At 36.8% G+C, this 19,682-nt stretch overlaps 1 protein-coding gene across 1 annotated transcript in view; it reads left to right on the top strand.

The window, feature by feature from the left end:
* bma (SCY1-like protein bma) overlaps positions 1 to 19,682 on the top strand; it is a 1,113,807-nt gene that overhangs the window by 523,671 nt on the left and 570,454 nt on the right. The window contains exon 4 of the mRNA XM_069846551.1: positions 3,229 to 3,349. Within this exon, the coding sequence (XP_069702652.1) occupies positions 3,229 to 3,349 (121 nt within the window). The remainder of the gene's footprint in view (positions 1 to 3,228; positions 3,350 to 19,682) is intronic.

Here is a 19,682-nt window from a genome sequence, read left to right as displayed (position 1 = left end):
GCGTGGTTAATGGTCTAGAGAAGGACGCTACATTACCTCTTGGAGTACAGATCTACCCCGAGAAGCAGAACGGTCACTTGGTAGTTCGAAGAGAGAAGCATGAACTTCTGTGCAGTCCCCAAGTTGCCTGCTAAACAAGGCATATATTGATTTCCTACGTTCCTGTTGCCATGGTTAAGGGATATCCTGATACCAAAGTGTAGATAACTTATTATACAGTCAAGTCTTGTCAGACAAAAGAGATATAAGTTAATGTAGCTGGAATTATTATTACTATTGTCCTTACTATTGTTATTATACCGGGACATCACTTTATTTTTACTTGCGTTTTTATTGTACCTGCGTTTCTGGATGTACTTGACTCCCACCCCTTGCAGTAATGTTCTTGCTCCCGTCAGCCACACAATCTTACGGCCGTTGCATTCGAAGTCTGCTAGCAGTGAAGTAAACAGTACAGAGTATAGTGTGTTTCAGAAATATGGTCGTGTTTCGTATAGAAGAAAGAGCCTATATTATTGAAATTTATTTCCAGGGGCAAATATTTATGGAGATTAATTTTATCATTTGTATTCTTTAATATTGGTGTCGGCGGAGATTGTTGGAGATTGATTTGTACTCTTGGCGGGGATTAATGGACATTTTGGAAAATACAATTATTTTGGAACTGGAGTATTAACTCAGTATAAATATTACTTTCCAAATAATTAACATTAAAGGTTCGTTGGATTCTGGTAAAGGAGCAGTATGGCCAATAGACAATAGTTGTTGGATTGAGACTGTATTTAACACACATTCATTAAAAACGGAAAAATAACATGCAGCCCTCAAATTAACACTTTCAAATTATTAGTGAAATGTTGAATTCTCCGTCTTTTGAGTTCATTAATGTAATCAGAATACCTGGAATACCATGTAATGTAGTCTACTTGAATGTATAACAAATTCAAATAAAAAAATAAAGTCCGAAAAATAATTCAGAATATGAAATTCGCTATAAAACGACGCAATGATAATTCGCGAATGTATCCATATTTCGCTGTTAGAACTCTATTTCGCGATTTGTCGCGATTGTTTTATCCACATATCATTAATCAGAATCACTTAATTCGTAAAGATTAGTAAAATCTATTGTATATCTATTATGTCGTGATTTTCGCGGTCTCCATAAATACCCGCCCCTGCTTATTTCGCACAGGTACGGTGTGTAGCATGACTGAATAACTTTATCTCTGTGGACTGAGCAGAAGTGAAGATTGGAGTTACCGAAAGTACGGTAATATGCTGAATAAAGTATCCATTATGTAATGAATACAACCGCCTGAAGAGTTGAGTTTGTGAAAAAAAAAACTGTTACTACTCTACTGTATTTTGTTAAAATACCGTGAAAGTAATAAACAAACTGAAAAACCTAATATCGTATTTCTCTGTAACATAAATGGATACACTACTTTCCTCTCCTCCTATATCTAGTAAAATAATTTGTTTACATACTGCACTAGTAATACCAAACTCCTGTATTGGAAGGGGTAACAGTGTTTCCGAGTATAGCCAGGTTAATGTTTAAAATGTTGGCAAAAATAAAGTGATGTCCCTGTATAACCTATTGTTAAATCATATATAAATTGTGAATTACAAATATTCGGTACTATGTTTAAGATACATTTGTTATTAACTAATGGTTGGTTGCAAGAACGCATTTATCCCTTCGTTAGCCGCTAACGGACCAATAAGTTCGAAAGACGCGTTGCAAGAAACATCTTTAGTGTTATTGGTCCGTTAAAGGATTCACTAACTTAGAGATCTGATTTCCCTCCTATAATAATATTTATTCCTTCGTTAGACAGCCATCTTACGTACATTTTGTGTATTGGCGAGTAGTTTATATATTTTTATTCATCGTAATGTTGCCTGTATGAGATTTAGGCATGCGATATTTTGTATATAGGCCTATAACATACACGATATTAAAATAATATTGCATATTGATGGCTAAAAGTGATACCTCGTATTTGTACATACATTTACAGGTAAATAAAACAAACTGTTTCAGAAATTATTCTCTCAAAATAGAAAAAAAAAAAACTTCTTATATATGTTTATGCTTTGCAAGATCTTCTATTCGAGAACAATAGGCTATATTAGTACACTGTCCAATTTGTGAACATAATAATAATGTAGTTAATCTAAATAATAATAATAATAATAATAATAATAATAATAATAATAATAATAATAATAATGTAGTTAGAATAAATTACCATCTGTGTAGTTAGAGGTATCGCATCTTAGCCATCGATATACGGTAATTTGATTACTTATTCATTTATTCTTTAATTCTTCGAATAGCGAAGTTATTATTTATTTATTTTATTTATTTGTTTATTTATTTATTTATTTGTTTGTTTGTTTATTTATTTATTTATTTATTCATTCATTCGTTTATTTATTTATTTATTTATTTATTTATTTATTTATTTATTTATTTATTTATTTATTTATTTATTTATTTATCTGCAGTGCGTTACAATGTTGAATGGCAGCATTGATCTCCGGCCATATAGCTATCACTCATTTATCAACATACAATTTAGTCCACACCTGTGGAGTAACGGTCAGCGCGTCTGGCCGCGAAACCAGTGGCCCGGGTTCGAATCCCGGTCGGGGCAAGTTACCTGGTTGAGGTTTTTTCCGGGTTTTTCCCTCAATCCAATACGAGCAAATGCTTGGTAACTTTCGGTGCTGGACCCCGGATTCATTTCACCGGCATTATCACCTATATTTCATTCAGACGCTAAATAACCTCAGATCTTGATACAGCGTCGTAAAATAACCCAGTAAAATAAAAAAATAATAAAAAACATACAATTTATATATAGGTAGACCTTCTTACATTATGTGCACACATACATTTTAAAATTTATTTTACATATCTCTTATCTTATTTACTTCTCTCATTACTTTTTCTCTTACATTCCAAAGGTGTGCTCCTATGGATATTGTTTTCTGTTCATATTCTTGATAGCGTATTGTATACCTGCCGCCGCCGCGAGAATGAATGTTGATACAGCCGAGCGCAACTAGAACGCTATGACCGCACTGGTAGAAAAGGTGGGTGAGTTAGAAGGAGTATGAAGCCAGTCGCTCTGAGGAGCTACAGATCTGCAGGTCAGGTATGAACACTATTTTCAAAACGGTAATTAAATTAAAATGTGTTTGGTTTGGTTGCAGATCACCGAGGCGCTATCGTTCCTACACTACTCTGGCCACGTCCTGCATCGCAACGTGTGTCCCAGCAGTATTCTCGTCACAAAAAAGGGGACTTGGAAATTGGGCGGCCTCGAGTTCACTGGTAAGCCACAGCAAACCTTAATAATCTGTAATAACATTATTATTGTCGGACCATCGGATCTGTGCCCCTTCAGCGCTGTCGTCGTTCTTGGAAAAGTTAACGCCTGTACTCACTCCATTCCACCCGCTTTCCTCCCACCACGTCAAACAACAGGCCACGAACCTTGCCGAATAGGGATGTTGCCAATCTTCCGTCAAACGGTGTCATAAATAACTGGTCCTCCATGCTACAATATCATTTCTTTCAATCAAAATAAATCTTGTATTTCTACAATTTTTAAACCTAAATCCCATGTCTCGAATCACTTTCCGTTGCGTTTCTCTCCAACCTTGGAAATTATTGCTTCTCTCGCAACCTTCAGTAATTTGTTCAATGTCCGAACTTTTTTCTGCACAGTATAAGATTCTTGTATCTTTCTTCTTAAAATATACATCGGTTCATATCATCTACAAGAATTAAAGGTTCCCTTGGTCTGTTCTTCCCTGGTGATTCTAACTTTTCATCTCCTGCACAGACTCCCTCTCTCCTGATTTTCTTTATTAGGCACTCTGACCTGCCTATATAAATTACACAACATGTTGTATTAGTATTAGTTAAATAAGTAATTTCAATACCTAGTCAATTGAAATACAATGAGCCTCACCAGTGATCGCAGCTGCTCTTTTCGTTGCCTTATTTATAGGAAAGAGATATTGACCTGTTTGTTTCTATTCATCGAAAAATGCTATTACGTATTTGCTTAATAATATTTCTTTCGCCACTCCTTGCTACAGTATTCATGTTGAGTTGACAACACTGGACTACAAGTGAAAATAAACTGTCCTGCAAGAAGGCTCAAAATTGTGAGTAGTGGGGGACAGAAAGGGAGAGAGATAGAAAAGAGAGAGATAGGAATGCAGGGAGAGAAATGAATTACCGAGGCTGAGTAGGAATTAGGGTTCAGTTCGCATATCTTACGGGGGCACAGATCCGATGGTCCGATAATACTTGTTATTGTTCCACGTGCGGTTTCTCATCTATAGAAAGCAACAATTACATCACGTGATAAGCGAGATTGATGTGTATTGATAAACACTCAATTTAATCATAGACAGGCCGAGACTGAGTTGCTTTCCAGTACGTGTTAGGGAGGTCTGCACTGAAGCAACTCTCAACCGCAACTCAACTGTACTTCTTTTGAAAAAACAAATTGATTTAATTCCCGATATGCCCAGTCAGTTTAAGAGAGAAAGGTATTATGATAATAAATTGACATAATTTTAGTTTTGTTCTTTAAATGTACATACATTTGGTCCGAATATATATAACTTTTCCTTCTACAAAGGAATTTTACAATGGGTAGGCACCGATCGCACATACTGACCGATATTTTGTGAGAAAATCTCTTCTCCGTGAGGACTCGAACCAGCGCTCATGACGTAACGTGAGCCTTAAGCATGATCCGGTACACCACAATGCGGGCCTTATTGTGTAATTTATTTTCTCCAGTTAATTGAGTAGCATTTATATAAAATTTCTTAAGTAGTTTATAAAATAAGACTATAAACAGACGGTTGCGCAGAGAAACGGGAGATGTAATGAATATATTTTTGTTAATACCAGGGATACTGAAAATATATATTTATCTTGCGTATAATATTTTGGTAAAAGTGTTGAATCTGTGTTGGTGACATAAGCCGCTCTTATTATAAATGCAACAGCTCCGTAGCTTTGCACTGTAGCCGCTCCACATACCGCCCAATCTTTTCGTTATTTCTTATATATTACGACCGTCCCACAAAATTAAATCTCATTCTTTATATATGAAATACGGCATCCAGGGAACGGTATTGCAGCATCTTCCGAGGTTAACGACGAAACGCATAGCAGAGACTATTAATAACATCTTCGGATCCGGTCACTCTCCCACTCCTGCAAAGATGCCCACGTAGTCCTTTTTCCAAAGCCCGGAAACGATAAGGCCGTTCGGGTGAGGTGAAAGGTTAGTAGGAGAGAGATCGGGTGAAGGGAGATGAGAAGGTAATTGAGTTTAAGACAGTAGGAAATAGGTCAGTTGAAGGGAGAGAAGAAGTTAATTGAGGTTAAAGAGAGCAGGAAATAGGTCAAGTGAAGGGAGAGAAGAAGTTAATTGAGGTTAAAGATAGTAGGAAATAGGTCAGTTGAAGGGAGAGAAGAAGTTAATTGAGGTTAAAGAGAGTAGGAAAGAGGTCAGGTGAAGGGAGTGAAGAAGTTAATTGAGGTTAAAGAACAGTAGGCAATAGGTCAGGTGAAGGGAGAGAAGAAGTTAATTGAGGTTAAAGAGAGTAGGCAATAGGTCAGTTGAAGAGAGAGAAGAAGTTAATTGACGTTAAAGAGAGTAGGAAATAGGTCAGTTGAAGGGAGAGGAGAAATTAATTGAGGTTAAAGACAGTAAGAGAAAGATCAGATGAAGGGAGAGGAGAAGTTAATTGAGGTTAAAGAGAGTAGGAAATAGGTCACTTGAAGGGAGAGGAGAAATTAATTGAGATTAAAGACAGTAAGAGAAAGATCAGGTGAAGGGAGAGAAGAAGTTAATTGAGGTTAAAGACAGTAAAAGATAGGTAAGGTGAAGGGAGAGGAGAAGTTAATTGAGGTTGAAGACAGTAGGAGATAGATCAGTTGAAGGGAGAGTAGAAGTTAATTGAGGTTAAAGACAGTAGGAGATAGATCAGTTGAAGGGGGAGTAGAAGTTAATTGACGTTAAAGAGAGTAGGAAATAGGTCAGTTGAAGGGAGAGGAGAAGTTAATTGACGTTAAAGACAGTAGGAGATAGGTCAGTTGAAGGGAGAGGAGAAGTTAATTGAGGTTAAAGACAGTACGAGATAGGACAATTGAAGGGAGAGGAGAAGTTAATTGACGTTAAAGACAGCAGGAGATAGGTCAGTTGAAGGGAGAGGAGAAGTTAATTGAGGTTAAAGACAGTAGGAGATAGGTTAGGTGAAGGGAGAGGAGAAGTTAATTGAGTTTAAAGGACAGAAGGAGATAAGTCAGGTGAAGGGAGAGAAGAAGTTATTTGAGGTTGAAGACAGTAGGAGATAGGTTAGGTGATAGGAGAGAAGAAGTTAATTGAGGTTAAAGACAGTAGGACATAGGTTAGGTGAAGGGAGAGAAGAAGTTAATTGAGGTTAAAACAGTAGGAGGTAGGTCAGGTAAAGGGAGAGAAGAAGTTAATTGAGGTTAAAGACAGTAGGAGATAGGTTAGGTGAAGGGAGAGAAGAAGTTAATTGAGTTTAAAACAGTAGGAGGTAGGTCAGGTAAAGGGAGAGAAGAAGTTAATTGAGGTTAAAGACAGTAGGAGACAAGTCAGGTGAAGGGAGAGAAGAAGTTATTTGAGGTTAAAGACAGTAGGAGATAGGTTAAGTGAATGGAGAGAAGAAGTTAATTGAAGTTAAAGACAGTAGGAGATAGCTCAGGTGAAGGGAGAGAAGTAGGTAATTGAGGTTAAAGACAGTAGGAGATAGGTCAGGTGAAGGGAGAGAAGTAGTTAATTGAGGTTAAAAACAATAGGAGAGGTCAGTGAAAGGGAGAGAAGAAGTTAATTGAGGTTAAAGACAGTAGGAGATAGGTCAGTTGAAGGGAGAGAAGAAGTTAATTGATGTTAAAGACAGTAGGAGATAGGTCAGGTGGAGGGAGAGAAGTATTTAATTGAGGTTAAAGACAGTAGGAGATAAATAGTCAGGTGAAGGGAGAGAAGAAGTTAATTGAGGTTAAAACAGTAGGAGATAGGTTAGGTGAAGGGAGAGAAGAAGTTAATTGAGGTTAAAGACAGTAGGAGATAGGTCAGGTGAAGGGAGAGAAGTAGTTAATTGAGGTTAAAGACAGTAGGAGATAGGTCAGGTGAAGGGAGAGAAGAAGTTAATTGAGGTTAAAGACAGTAGGAGATAGGTCAGTTGAAGGGAGAGAAGAAGTTAATTAAGGTTAAAGACAGTAGGAGATAGGTCAGGTGAAGGGAGACAAGTATTTAATTGAGGTTAAAGACAGTAGGAGATAAGTTGTAAGGTGAAGGGAGAGAAGAAGTTAATTGAGGTTGAAGACAGTAGGAGATAGGTCAGTTGAAGGGAGAGAAGAAGTTAATTGAGGTTAAAGACAGTAGGAGATAGGTCAGTTGAAGGGAGAGAAGAATTTAATTGAGGTTAAAGACAGTATGAGATAGGTCAGTTGATGGGAGAGAAGAAGTTATTTGAGGTTAAAGACAGTATGAGATAGGTCAGGTGAAGAGAGGGATGAAGTTAATTGAGGTTAAGGAGAGTAGGAATAGGTCAGTTGAAGGGAGAGGAGAAGTCAGTTGAGGTTAAAGTACAGTATGATAAAGGTCAGATGAAGGAAGAGGAGAAGGCAATTGATGTGGAAAGACTAACTGAGAAGTCAGGTGAACGGACAGGTGAAGTCAATTCAGTGAAAGGACAGTAGGAGTTGGTCAGGTGAAGGAAGAGGAAAAGTTAATTGAGGTTAAAGGACAGTGGGAAGAATTCAGATGAAGGGACAGGAGAAGTTAATTGAGGTTAAAAACAGTACGAGAGAGGTCAGGTTAAGGGAAAGGAGAAGTCAATTGAGGCTAAAGGACATTAGGAGAGAGGTCAGTTGAAGGAAGAAGAGACCAGATAAAATAAAATCTGATGAGGAGTGAGGAGAGTAAATGAGGGGATGTCAGAGTAAGTCAGGGAAGGGGAAAGGAGAGTAGAGAAGAGGATGTCAGATGAGAGAGGAGGGGAGAGGAGACAAAAGAGAAACGAAAAGTAGGAGAGGAAATAGGAGAGGAGTGCAGAATTGATGAACACAGACATGAGATAAAATGTGAAGACAAAGTGGATGACATCATCACAAGAGAGAGGGTTTGATTTCAGAGCAAATGAGAATTGAGCTGGGAGGGAAGGAGAGGTGGGCTTCTGACACGTAGTGATAATGAACCTGGATAGCATGATGGACAGCGCTACGTTGTATGCTATGCTACCTGCTGTGACTTTGATCCCATGTCAACACATTCCACACCATCAAAGAGCTGACCTTGTGTTCTAGGTCACTACACACCTCATCTTGAGTACAGTGATACGTGCATGTCATTAATATTATCTCCCTTAAAGGAGCTGGCAACTTAAAACACTCAATTTTTATTAAGAAATGCATTCTAAGGCAATCCTTTGAAGAAAAAAAAAACAGCCGAAAAAACGAAGTCTACTTATGCGATTCCTAGACCTAGAAATATCTCCTTTAATCAGGCATCGCAAAATTGTGTTTCCTGAAACAGCTCCTGAATTCTGACGTAAGTTTCATGTGACATCCCTCTCCGCGCTGAACCTCTTCCTCTAGCGTTATCTGCACTGCAATGATTTGGCGTTCATAACAGATATTTCTGAACAACCGAACTAAGCAAACTGCCTACAGTACTTCAAGGACGTGATCAGAATATAGTTGACATGTATGTTGCGGTGAAATCTTTCCCATGATGATAAATGTTTGGAAAGTGGAATTGAAAGAAAATGAGTTTTATCATTTTTTTTTGTCTGAAGTCAGTTTCAAATGTTTCTGATTAAAGAATACAAAGGGTGATTTCGTTCAAAGTGTACAAACTGTAGGAGATGATTCCTGAAAGGATAAGGAACAAAAATTGTATAATGAACGTAGGTCGGGGAATGCATGCTTTCCTCACTAGAGAGCGGTACTGTTCCCCATGACGGTAACGAGCATTTGTATCGGTAAATTACGTAGCCATCCGCTTCAGTGGTAGTAACGACTAAACCTAACATGGACGTGTTTGTGTAGGTAATGCAGCGCTAAGTTACAATGTTCAGATACACCAATCTCGAACAGTCTGACATGGTATTTACATACGGATAAGCACATGGCAATGGGCGGGCGACTGCACGGCTGTATCGGAGCCCATCTCAACAACATCTTCCCCGGTCGATGGATCGGACGAGGAGGGCCAATTCCGTGGCCTCCTCGGTCACCTGACCTCAACCCGTTAGATTTCTACCTGTGGGGGCATCTCAAAGCAGTAGTGTATGCTGAACCCATCCCGGATGTGCAGACACTGGAACAACACATTCGCGATGCTGTGACGCCATCCGGATACATCCTGGAATATTTGAACGTGTGCGACAGTCTCTGCTACGGCGCGTACACGCATGCCTTGAGGCCCGTGGGAGTCACTTCGAACACCTCCTCTAGTGGCCTCATGACACTGCGTCGAACATTGCATTGTAGAATTGTTGAAGGAATGAATAAATAAATGCTTATACCACAGAACCTATGCATTTCCGTACGTAGGTTCATTATACAATATTTGTTCCTTATCCTTTCAGGAATCATCTCGTACAGTTTGTACACTTTGAACGAAATCACCCTGTATAAATACTGCGGAATTCTGGAAACATTTCTTTCAGAATTGGGAGGCAGAAGATTGTGCGATTTTAATAAAATTTGTAAATCCTTTTGTGCGAGATCTTGCGTATTTGCTTGGTTTCCGCACAAACCCAATCCGCGGTAAGTCTAAAATTCCACATTCAGTTTTCCCAACCTAACAGACATAACAATTTCCCTCTTCTTACCGCTTAAGTGGCATATTGATTTTACTGCTTTAAGCTTTTAACATATTATTTTTAGAGACGTTCAATATAGTAATTATTATAAATTGGAAACTTACCACTGCAATTTCACCTAAATTGCACTGTTAATTATTGTTTTTAAATATTTGCAAAAATTAAGTAAACTCTACAACTCCACTAAAGTTGCTGTATTTGTGATGCAAGTAACATTAAGGAAGCCGTGAAAAAATCAACAAGATTCCAGATGCCGATGTTATTACTGCAAATGTTATATAAATAATATTGTTAAAATATTAAAATGAAAAATAAATAATTACATAACCTTACCGTTTGTTTTATGTTCGCATTTATAGACTGGGGGAAAAAAAGACAGACGTGTATCACGGCCTGCTGGAGTATAGTAAACACAGAAAACATTTTAAAGCAATAATGTTGAAGATATATATTTTTGTTTTCCAAATTTGCCGTCATTGAACAAACCAAGATAGAGATTTCATTGCAACTAATTAGAAATTCCTCTTTCAGGTATGTAACAAACGATCTTCGCACAAAATAATGTACGATACACGAGCGGTATGTTTTCTTTCAATTCTCGGAAATTAAAAAAGCTCAACTACGTTTCGCTTTTTCAAACTTTTCCTCGAACATGAAAACTTCAACATACCGCTCTTGTAACGCATATTACTATTAACACACCCATTCTGAAGACACGACCAGACTTATGATTTGAGGTTGCCGATCTCCAAAATGACACCTTTGTGAAAAGCAAACATAAGGATTGTGTTGGTTTATATCATTTAAGCCCGACTTTTAAATTTTTTTAAAAGTCTTTTTTTTTTCTAGTTCCTTCAGTGAAATATAATTTCAAAAAATTTGACATTTGAAGTTGTGTAACATTGTGAACCGGCATGTTCCATTAATGGAACAACGGGCCCGAGAGGGTACCGCGGTATTCCTTTCACATTTTCCATTAATGAGAGAAAGAAATGATAACATACAACAATACTCTAATTGTAAGTTACATTTATTGTGAAAGGTAACATACTACAAACTATTTTTACATAATTATTAGACAAACATTTCACAATACATAACAAAATTTGTTTTACTCACGATGGGAAAGCACAAAAAATTTGGCATGAAATGAGATATTACATTTAGAGCACTTCATAAATTAATTCTATTTACTCTGACTTCATCGAGATTTATTTTTCAGACTTACAATATGATGCCCTTCACTTGACATTCCATTTTTGAAAGCATAAAGGGTCCACACCTGTGGAGTAACGGTCAGCGCGTCTGGCCGCGAAACCAGGTGGCCCGGGTTCGAATCCTGCTCGGGACAAGTTACCTGGTTGAGGTTTTTCCGGGGTTTTCCCTCAACCCAATACGAGCAAATGCTGGGTAACTTTCGGTGCTGTACCCCGGACTCATTTCACTGGCATTATCACCTTCATTTCATTCAGACGCTAAATAACCTAGATGTTGATACAGCGTCGTAAAATAACCCAATAAAAAAGTATAAAGGTTAGTCTTCTGACATATCATTTCTAAAACTTCCTGATCAAAAAAAAAGTTTCTAAAAGGTCAGTTGGTTTATATTCTTTCTCAATAAGTCATGTTTGTTTGTTTGTTTATTTATTTATTTATTTATTTATTTAAATATACAGAATAAGGATATAATTAAAACAATAGAGAAATCAAATAATGCAATCAATATAAAAAAGAAAGGCTACAGTAATATTTACAAAATTTGAGGACCGAAAGGGCAGCGCTCGTGTTCGGTCGCAGTTCAGATATATTATTAATAGGCCTATAAGAGAATATACAAAATAAAATAGGAACTAAAACTAAAATTACAGCTACATTGAAATTATATTATATAATGTATTAATATAAGAGGAATAAATAAAATAAAATAAAATGGGAACTAAAATTAAAATTACAGCTGCAATGAAATTATATAACATAATATTAGCATACAGAAGACTAATATCGTACGTGAATAAAGTAAGACAATTTATGAACAATATATATTCCAAAATTATAGAATACAAATATAATATAGGCTGATTAATTCATACACTTACTGTCTTACTAATAAACCGTGTATAGTTTTTATACGAGACTTAAGCAGAGTTGAGAAAGAAAACGTTACTAATAAATCATGCATAAGCTATGGATGTATAAACAGTCTGTAACTATACAATGGAAATTGCTTTGCAGTAGTTATATACACGAAACCCCTTGTTTAAGCTTTCTGTATATAGACAAAATGACCGCCCCTCTAACAGCTGTTCGTATCGACTGTCATTTTATGATGATGGTTGCCTTGTAACTACAGAAGAACTAACCAAAGAGCACAGAATAATTAGAATAATATTGCTGTAGCTTCTACTCTTTGACGAAAATATAGTGTGGTAATCGATTAGAGACAGTTGTACTATCGATACTTGACACGGCACACTAGAGCGCCCTACCGGATGCAATAGAGAACCTCAGATATTCTATTACCTTTCGTAATGAAGTAATGACGAAACTATGACGTAGCTGTGTAACAGTTATACTGTTATACACGACGTATGTAGTGATTATTAGTAAGGAATTTACACACGACTTATAAACGAGCTACTCATTGTACCCATATAAGTATAAGACAGTTAAACGTCTGTATATAGAGTTTTATTGGTAAGACCGTTAGGCTATATTAAATTTATTTAATCAAATTGAAGACATTAACACGTTTCTAATTTTCTTGTTATATGTTAGTGGGTTATATGTTAGAAATTCTGGCTGTAATTTAGCTAAAGAATTATACAACCGAGGGCCAAAATTAGGGGAGAGTCGGGTAGTATCGGACAATGCGTTTTTTTCATCTACCACCATATGGTAGTACCTGAATGACATGGTTACGTTTCTCTATGCGACATTACAGAAACGTAACCATGTCAATCAGGTACTATCATCGTGTGGTAGATGAAAGAAACTCACTGTCCGATATTACCCGATGTCCGATACTACCCGACTCTCCCCTAATGCTATGCTTTAGACCAGCAGTTGTGAAAGTAATGTTGAATTATTATTTCGTCTTGTGTCATGGTTAGTCATGGTCATGATTATATAACAATTTGTCTGTTATGAAACTTATTCAAAAATGACATATTTTGTAGGAAAAAATTAATTACTCCGGAATTAGCTGAGTTAGATCAATGAATTTTAGAATGGAGTTGGATATTATCTCCAGTCATTCTTCCACATCCCAATAATCTGCGAGTTCAAGTCCACACTCACTGAATTTCGACCTATTTTCATTTCTTTTTTCCAAGGAAGAAATGTAACCTTTCCACACTTCTAGCAAACTCCACAGCTGATTACTAAAAATAGAGGGAATAAGCTGATTGATTAACTCCCAATGTTATGGTGTAAACGGCAGTTGTGGACCAGGATCCATTTGCCGCGTAGTGAATAATTTGGTCTCGTATGTCGTCGATTGTTTACGATCTCTCGGCTTCTGGTAATCGGGTAATGATCGGTAACAGCCAGATTACAGCTTAACTGCTTGATTAAATCAATAGTTTTGCAGCTCGACTCTACCCTCTACCGGCCACAAGGCGAACAGCTAGTTATTATTTCTTTTTTACTTCCAGCGGTAGAACTGCTGGAATTTTGCATGACACTGCTTGAGCCAATGTAGGTATGATAGCTTGGACGCATAATCACAATCATCGAGCTAATAAGTCGGATTTTATTAGAATAAACGAAACATTTCTTGTGACAATTTCATTAAATAAACGCAAAATAAAGTAATACCAATAAATCCACCGCTCTGGAGGAATGGTTAGTAGATCTAGTCCTGAAACTACAGGGTGTCCTTTATCACCTACCCACACTATTCAACACCTTCTTGAAGGATTTAGTGAAAGAAAGTTTTCAGAACATGGGAGGGTTGATAGCAGGAGGAAAAAGAATAAAATGTATAAGATTTGTTAATGATATGGCGTTTATATGAGAAGAGGTGGTGCTAAATGACAGCTGTGAACAGTATGAGATGGAGACAAATGCAAACAAAATGAAGACTATGGTTATCGAAATAAAACTGAAGAACGTAAACATGCGAATTCTTAATGAGGAAGCAGAACAAGTGAAGAGCTTCAAATACTTGGAGTGTAAAGAGAGTTGCTGACAGGAAGACAAAAGGAGGATAGCAATGGCAAAGAAAAGCTTTAATAGAAAAAGGAGCATCTTCTGCGGATCTTTGGAAAATAAACTAAGGAAAAAACTAGTAGTGAATTGCTTTGTGTGGAGTATGGCATTGTATGGGGCAGAAACATGGACATTATGAAGAAGTGAACAGAAACTAGTGGAAGTATAACTTGGCAACTTCAAGCGAAATTCCTCAAAACACGCCAACTTCTGGTATCAGTCTCCTCTTTTTTTTTTCTTCTCTTTCTTTCGCCGCGTAAGTATCTGAGAGGGTATTTATAGGCATTGCAACCAATATAAGAAACCACCCTACAGCATTACCACAATTGCTGAGTCTTCATTCCTGCCTTCACTGTCGGCTACAAAGGTTTCATTATGCTAGCATTACTGTCAACTGGCCAACCTCTTAATTACTTGAATAATTTCAAGGGAAAAATTGTTCCGGGACAGGGTATGGAATCCGGAACCTTTGGCTGATCGCGCAAACGTTCTACTGACTGAGCTACCCAGGAACTGTACCAAACACCGGCTCAGTTTTTCCCTTTATATCCACATACCTCAAGTGGACCAAGACGTCAAAGATCGAACATTGAGAGCACACAAACTTGTGTGACTTGAATCGTGGTGTTCTGTTAACGAACAGTGACGTATATTATGCAAATCTGGTTTTCAGGTGTAGATTCATGTGAAGCTGACTGGAATAATTTGAAGAGAAAAATTGTTCCCGGGCCTGGTAGGCCTATACTTTTATTAGCAGATTTGACAAACTATGAGTGGACCAGCAAGTACAATACGACTGCAATCACAACGTTGCCGATTTCATTCTAGCTGATGTGAGGTGTGTTGTGTCCGTGAGTGTATAAAAGGTTCCTGAGTACATGGCTACACTAGTATTAATAACTATTTATTTCACACCGATGGAAACTGACAAGGATAAATTGGTGCATAGTGAAGAAAAAAAATATTGTTGCCAAGGTAATAAGTTCTCTGATACTGAGAAGGACGGTCATTCATTTAATTTATCACTATGTCGAGCGTCGAGCTAATAAACGAGCTGCAACGGATACAGGAAAATCGGAATCATTCGTAAAAAAATTAGCAGAGAAATTAAAGTAGCTAATAGCAACCATAACAAGTAATCCACACCGCATAAGGAGAGAAAAGTGAACAAAAAGTGATATTGGAAGATATGGATAGGTGCATTATTATTTTTATAGTAGCTATAATAATAATAGTAATGATAATATCAATAATAATAATAATAATAATAATAATAATAATAATAATACTTGCTTACAAATGGCTTTTAGAGAACCCATAGGTTCATTGCCGCCCTCACATAAGCTCGCCACCTGTCTCTATCCTGAGCAAAAGTAATTCAGTCTCTACCATCATATCCCACCTCCCTACGTCTCAGCCTCCCCTAAGGTCTTTTTCCCTTCGGCCTCCCAACTAACACTCTATATACATTTCTGGATTCGCCCTTAAGTACTATATGCCTTGATCACCTCAAACGTCTGGATTTAATGTTCCTAATTATGTTAGATGAATAATACAATGCGTGAAGTTCTGCGTTGTGTAACTTTCTCCTTTCTCCTGTAACGTCATCCTTCTTAGCCCCAAATATTTTCCTAAGCACTTTATACTCAAACACTTATAACCTCCGTTCCTCTCTCAAAATGACTGTCCAAGTTTCACAACCATACAGAATGACTGGTAATATAACTGTTTTATAAATTCTAACTTTCAGATTTTATGACAAAAGCTTCTCAACCGAATAATAACAGACATTTCTCATATTTATTCTGCGTTTAATTTCCTCCCTAGTGTCATTTATATTTGTTACTGTTGCTCCAAGATATATGAATTTTTCCACCTCTTCGAAGAATAGATCTCCAATTTTTATAGTACTTCCATTTCGTACAATATTCTGGTCATGAGACATAATCATATGCTTTGTCTTTTCGGAATTTACTTCCACACCTATCCTTTTACTTGCTTCAAGTAAATTTTTCCTATTTTCCCTAATCGTTTATGGATTTTCTCCTAACATATTCACGTCATTCGCATAGACAAGAAGCTGATGTAACTCGTTCAATTCCAAACCCTCACTGATTAATCGTTTAAAAATGTAATAAGTAAAATATTTTAAAATAAAGTGTATGCAGATGTCACGGCAGTGTTTACGTAATTTAACACACTCAGTTAAAAAACATTCTCTTCTTTCTCCACTTACAAGTAACACTATTGACCATCGTATAAAATTTGGTTTCCTAGGAAACCGGTTGGTTATAAACACTGCGCGCCCTCCTTAGATCCATTGCCAATATAAGACTCTGTTTTCGTAGCAGCATAGCTTGCATGTTTTATTATCTGCCCTGCGATAACATTTCTTGTTTATAACGTTAGAGCAACATGCAATAGGTATGTAACCTCTTGGAAACGTGGTTGACGTGCCAGAGGAAGGACGAACTGACAGTCTATTGCAATTTGTCAGACAATCTAGGGTATTATTTTCCCATATATCATTCATATATCACCGTCACTTAATGTTTTAACCCTTCACGTGTAATAGTTGTCACCATCACCAACACCATCACCACCACAATCGTCATTATTTATATCTGTGTATTATTTCATTGAACTTATTTCTAGTTCAGCCTTATTTCTTCCTCTGTCATGCCTTCTTCTTGGTCTATAAACTTTTCGCTTTAAGAAAAATCCTAATGTAAACAATAGCACGTGACTGAAGTGAGGCTTCATTGGCCGCTGTTTGGCGCCATAGATTTTCAGTATGTGTTCCCGCCTACTGTTGTACATTCTGTTTCATGTTAAACATTTCCCGTTACTCGTCAAGTAGGCCTAACCTCACTACTATGCATTCGTTTGCTTAGGAAACATTTACTTTATAATTACTGTAATTAAAACTCATTTAACTTATTATATACAGTTAAGACTATTTTGTTTTTGTCCGCTTTTGAGAGGGTTTCCACTGTTACGATAAATAACCACACACATCGAGGATGTAGAAGCCATAATTCAGTACTACGTGCTTACGTGAACAACTACTAGCTCAAGTGACGCCAGCTTGTTACAGAAACAGACTACCTCGATATTACTGTTGGTTTTCATCCGCGTTCATAGTACATAACAAAATATAAATGTAGCTTTTCTTTACATTTAAGTGAAGTTATATGTTTCATCGTATTTAACAACTAGAATTCAATTTTTTATTTTCAAATAATACAAGTTTATGGTTTCCAAATACGAACTATACTTTCCTGCGTCATGTGAGTGTTTCGACTGGGAGCCAATCACGGGTATGACAGCAACGTGCTTATGTTCACATTAGGATTTTTCTTACAGCGAAAACAGTATACACAAGTGACCAGCAGGGTTGCTATGGACGGGCCAAGAACGGCTGACCGTGGGTTGACTTTCCTGACGTCACTAAGTTGCCATACAAGAGTCAATTTTCAGCGGATTTCAAGAAAAGTATAGGCTAACGTCATTGTTTAGGCAACTGTCCAAAGACAGTTTAGAACCTCATAAATGACAGCAATAAGGCATCACTCACGAGAAAACAAAGTCAGAAGATAATGGGGTAAACTGGCCAGATCCTTTTCCCCCAGTGCAAAGTTAATGGGATACGGAATCTCTTGGTCTTGGAAGTAATAACCAGAGCTAGTAAAGTTGGTACCATAACTGTTAAGTTGTGTGAGCTTCGACTATATCTCTACCGAATGAAAAGTAATAGAGCGTCTCTTAATGTCAGTGAACCAGAACGACTAACATGTACAGCTGGGTGGTAACCAATCATGTGCTGCAATCGTTCATAGCATTTTAACAAGAAAATAATATAAAAAACAATAGTTTGTAATTATCAAGTTCGTAACTCCCAATCTAAATTCATTTACCCATATATATATATATATATATATATATATATATATATATATATATATATATATATATATATATATATATATATATATATATATAAATAACAAACAAAGTATACAATTATGATTCTAGATCACCTGGAACTTTGTACTAGAAGAACTAAATCAATAAGTGACTTTGCAAAGTATGTAATTTAAGTTAAAAAATGTAATGTATTCCTCTACACTTCATATGACTATTTAACTGCAATGAAAGTATTATTATAACAAATAACAACGAATATTTTCATTTTATCAAAAGAAGTGCTCCTTTTAGGCTCAGAAAAAAAAACAATATTTATACTCTGAAAATATTCGTTCTACGTCGCAAGATGTTACTTGAGAAAATCTGAAATATGATACAGTATTTCTTACTATCATCAGGTGAACAACTACTTTGTGAATCTAATAGTGTATCTCGTATGTGGCCATAATTGTGTTCAAGAAAATTTTTCGTTTCTATTGTAATGACAGCTAGGAAGTTCGTATCGCAATTCTGATGTTGAACTTAGATTGTAACGCAACCGAATGCATAGAAGCACGAGACGTCAATATTTAACGAAGAATAATCCGGAAAAAAATGAACGTGTGACTCACTCCTGTTTGCATAAGTATTTAATAACAGATGAGTTAACATTACGTAAATAATACAATAATAACAGAATAGCTCCCTTCGTTCAGAACCTAAAATATTAATATAAATTAACAATATTCTTCAAACTATTCACGACTCTACACAGATCCACAGAATGATACTATGCGTTGTTTATGTGAACTGCGTATCGTCTGTAGCGAGAGGCAGCAGGTCGAGGCGTGGGTGATATCTATACTCCTCGCTATATTCAACTCAACTCTACTCCTTTGGTACGAACTTCCTAGCTCTGATAATAACAAACCAAATAAAATCAACAGGTGCATAGCTTTAGTATGCTGCATTTCTTTATGGAAGGACGAGGAGAATAATGACGATATAAAGAGGACAAGAGAAATGTAAAGAAAACAAGGGAAACTCAAAGGGAACAAAGGGTTTAGAAGAAGGACAAAGGAAAGCAAGAAGAAAAAGGGAAAGACAAGGAGAACAGAAGAAGAAAAAGGGGAACAAGGAGAACAAGGGGAATTCAAGGAAAACAAGGAAGACACAAAGAGGACAAGAGAAATATAATGAAAACAAGGGAAACTCAAAGGGAACAAAGGGTTTATGAGGAGGACAAGCAAGAAGAACAAGATGAAAAAGGGAAAGACAGGGAAAACAGAAGAAGAATAAGAGGAACAAGGAGAACAAGGGGAATTCAAGGAAAACAAGGAAAATGCAAAGAGGAAAAGGGAAATATAATGAAAACAAGGGAAACTCAAAGGGAACAAAGGGTTTAGGAGAAGGACAAGGAATAAGGACAAGATGAAAAAGGGAAATACAAGGAGAACAGAAGAAGAATAAGGGGAACAAGGAGAACAAGGGGAATTCAAGGAAAACAAGGACGATATAATTAGGACAATAGAAATACTATATAAAGAAAACAAGGGAAACTCAAAGGACACAAAGGGTTTGGAAGAAGGACAAGGATGAAGGACAAGATGAAAAAGGGAAAGACAAGGAGAGCAGAAGAATAATAAGGGGAAGAAGGAGAA

This window comes from Periplaneta americana, chromosome 14 (genome assembly GCF_040183065.1).
Source record: "Periplaneta americana isolate PAMFEO1 chromosome 14, P.americana_PAMFEO1_priV1, whole genome shotgun sequence".
Taxonomy (NCBI): Eukaryota; Metazoa; Arthropoda; class Insecta; order Blattodea; family Blattidae; genus Periplaneta; species Periplaneta americana.
Note: the sequence above shows the minus strand (reverse complement) of the source record. Positions and strands in the feature narration are given on the sequence as shown.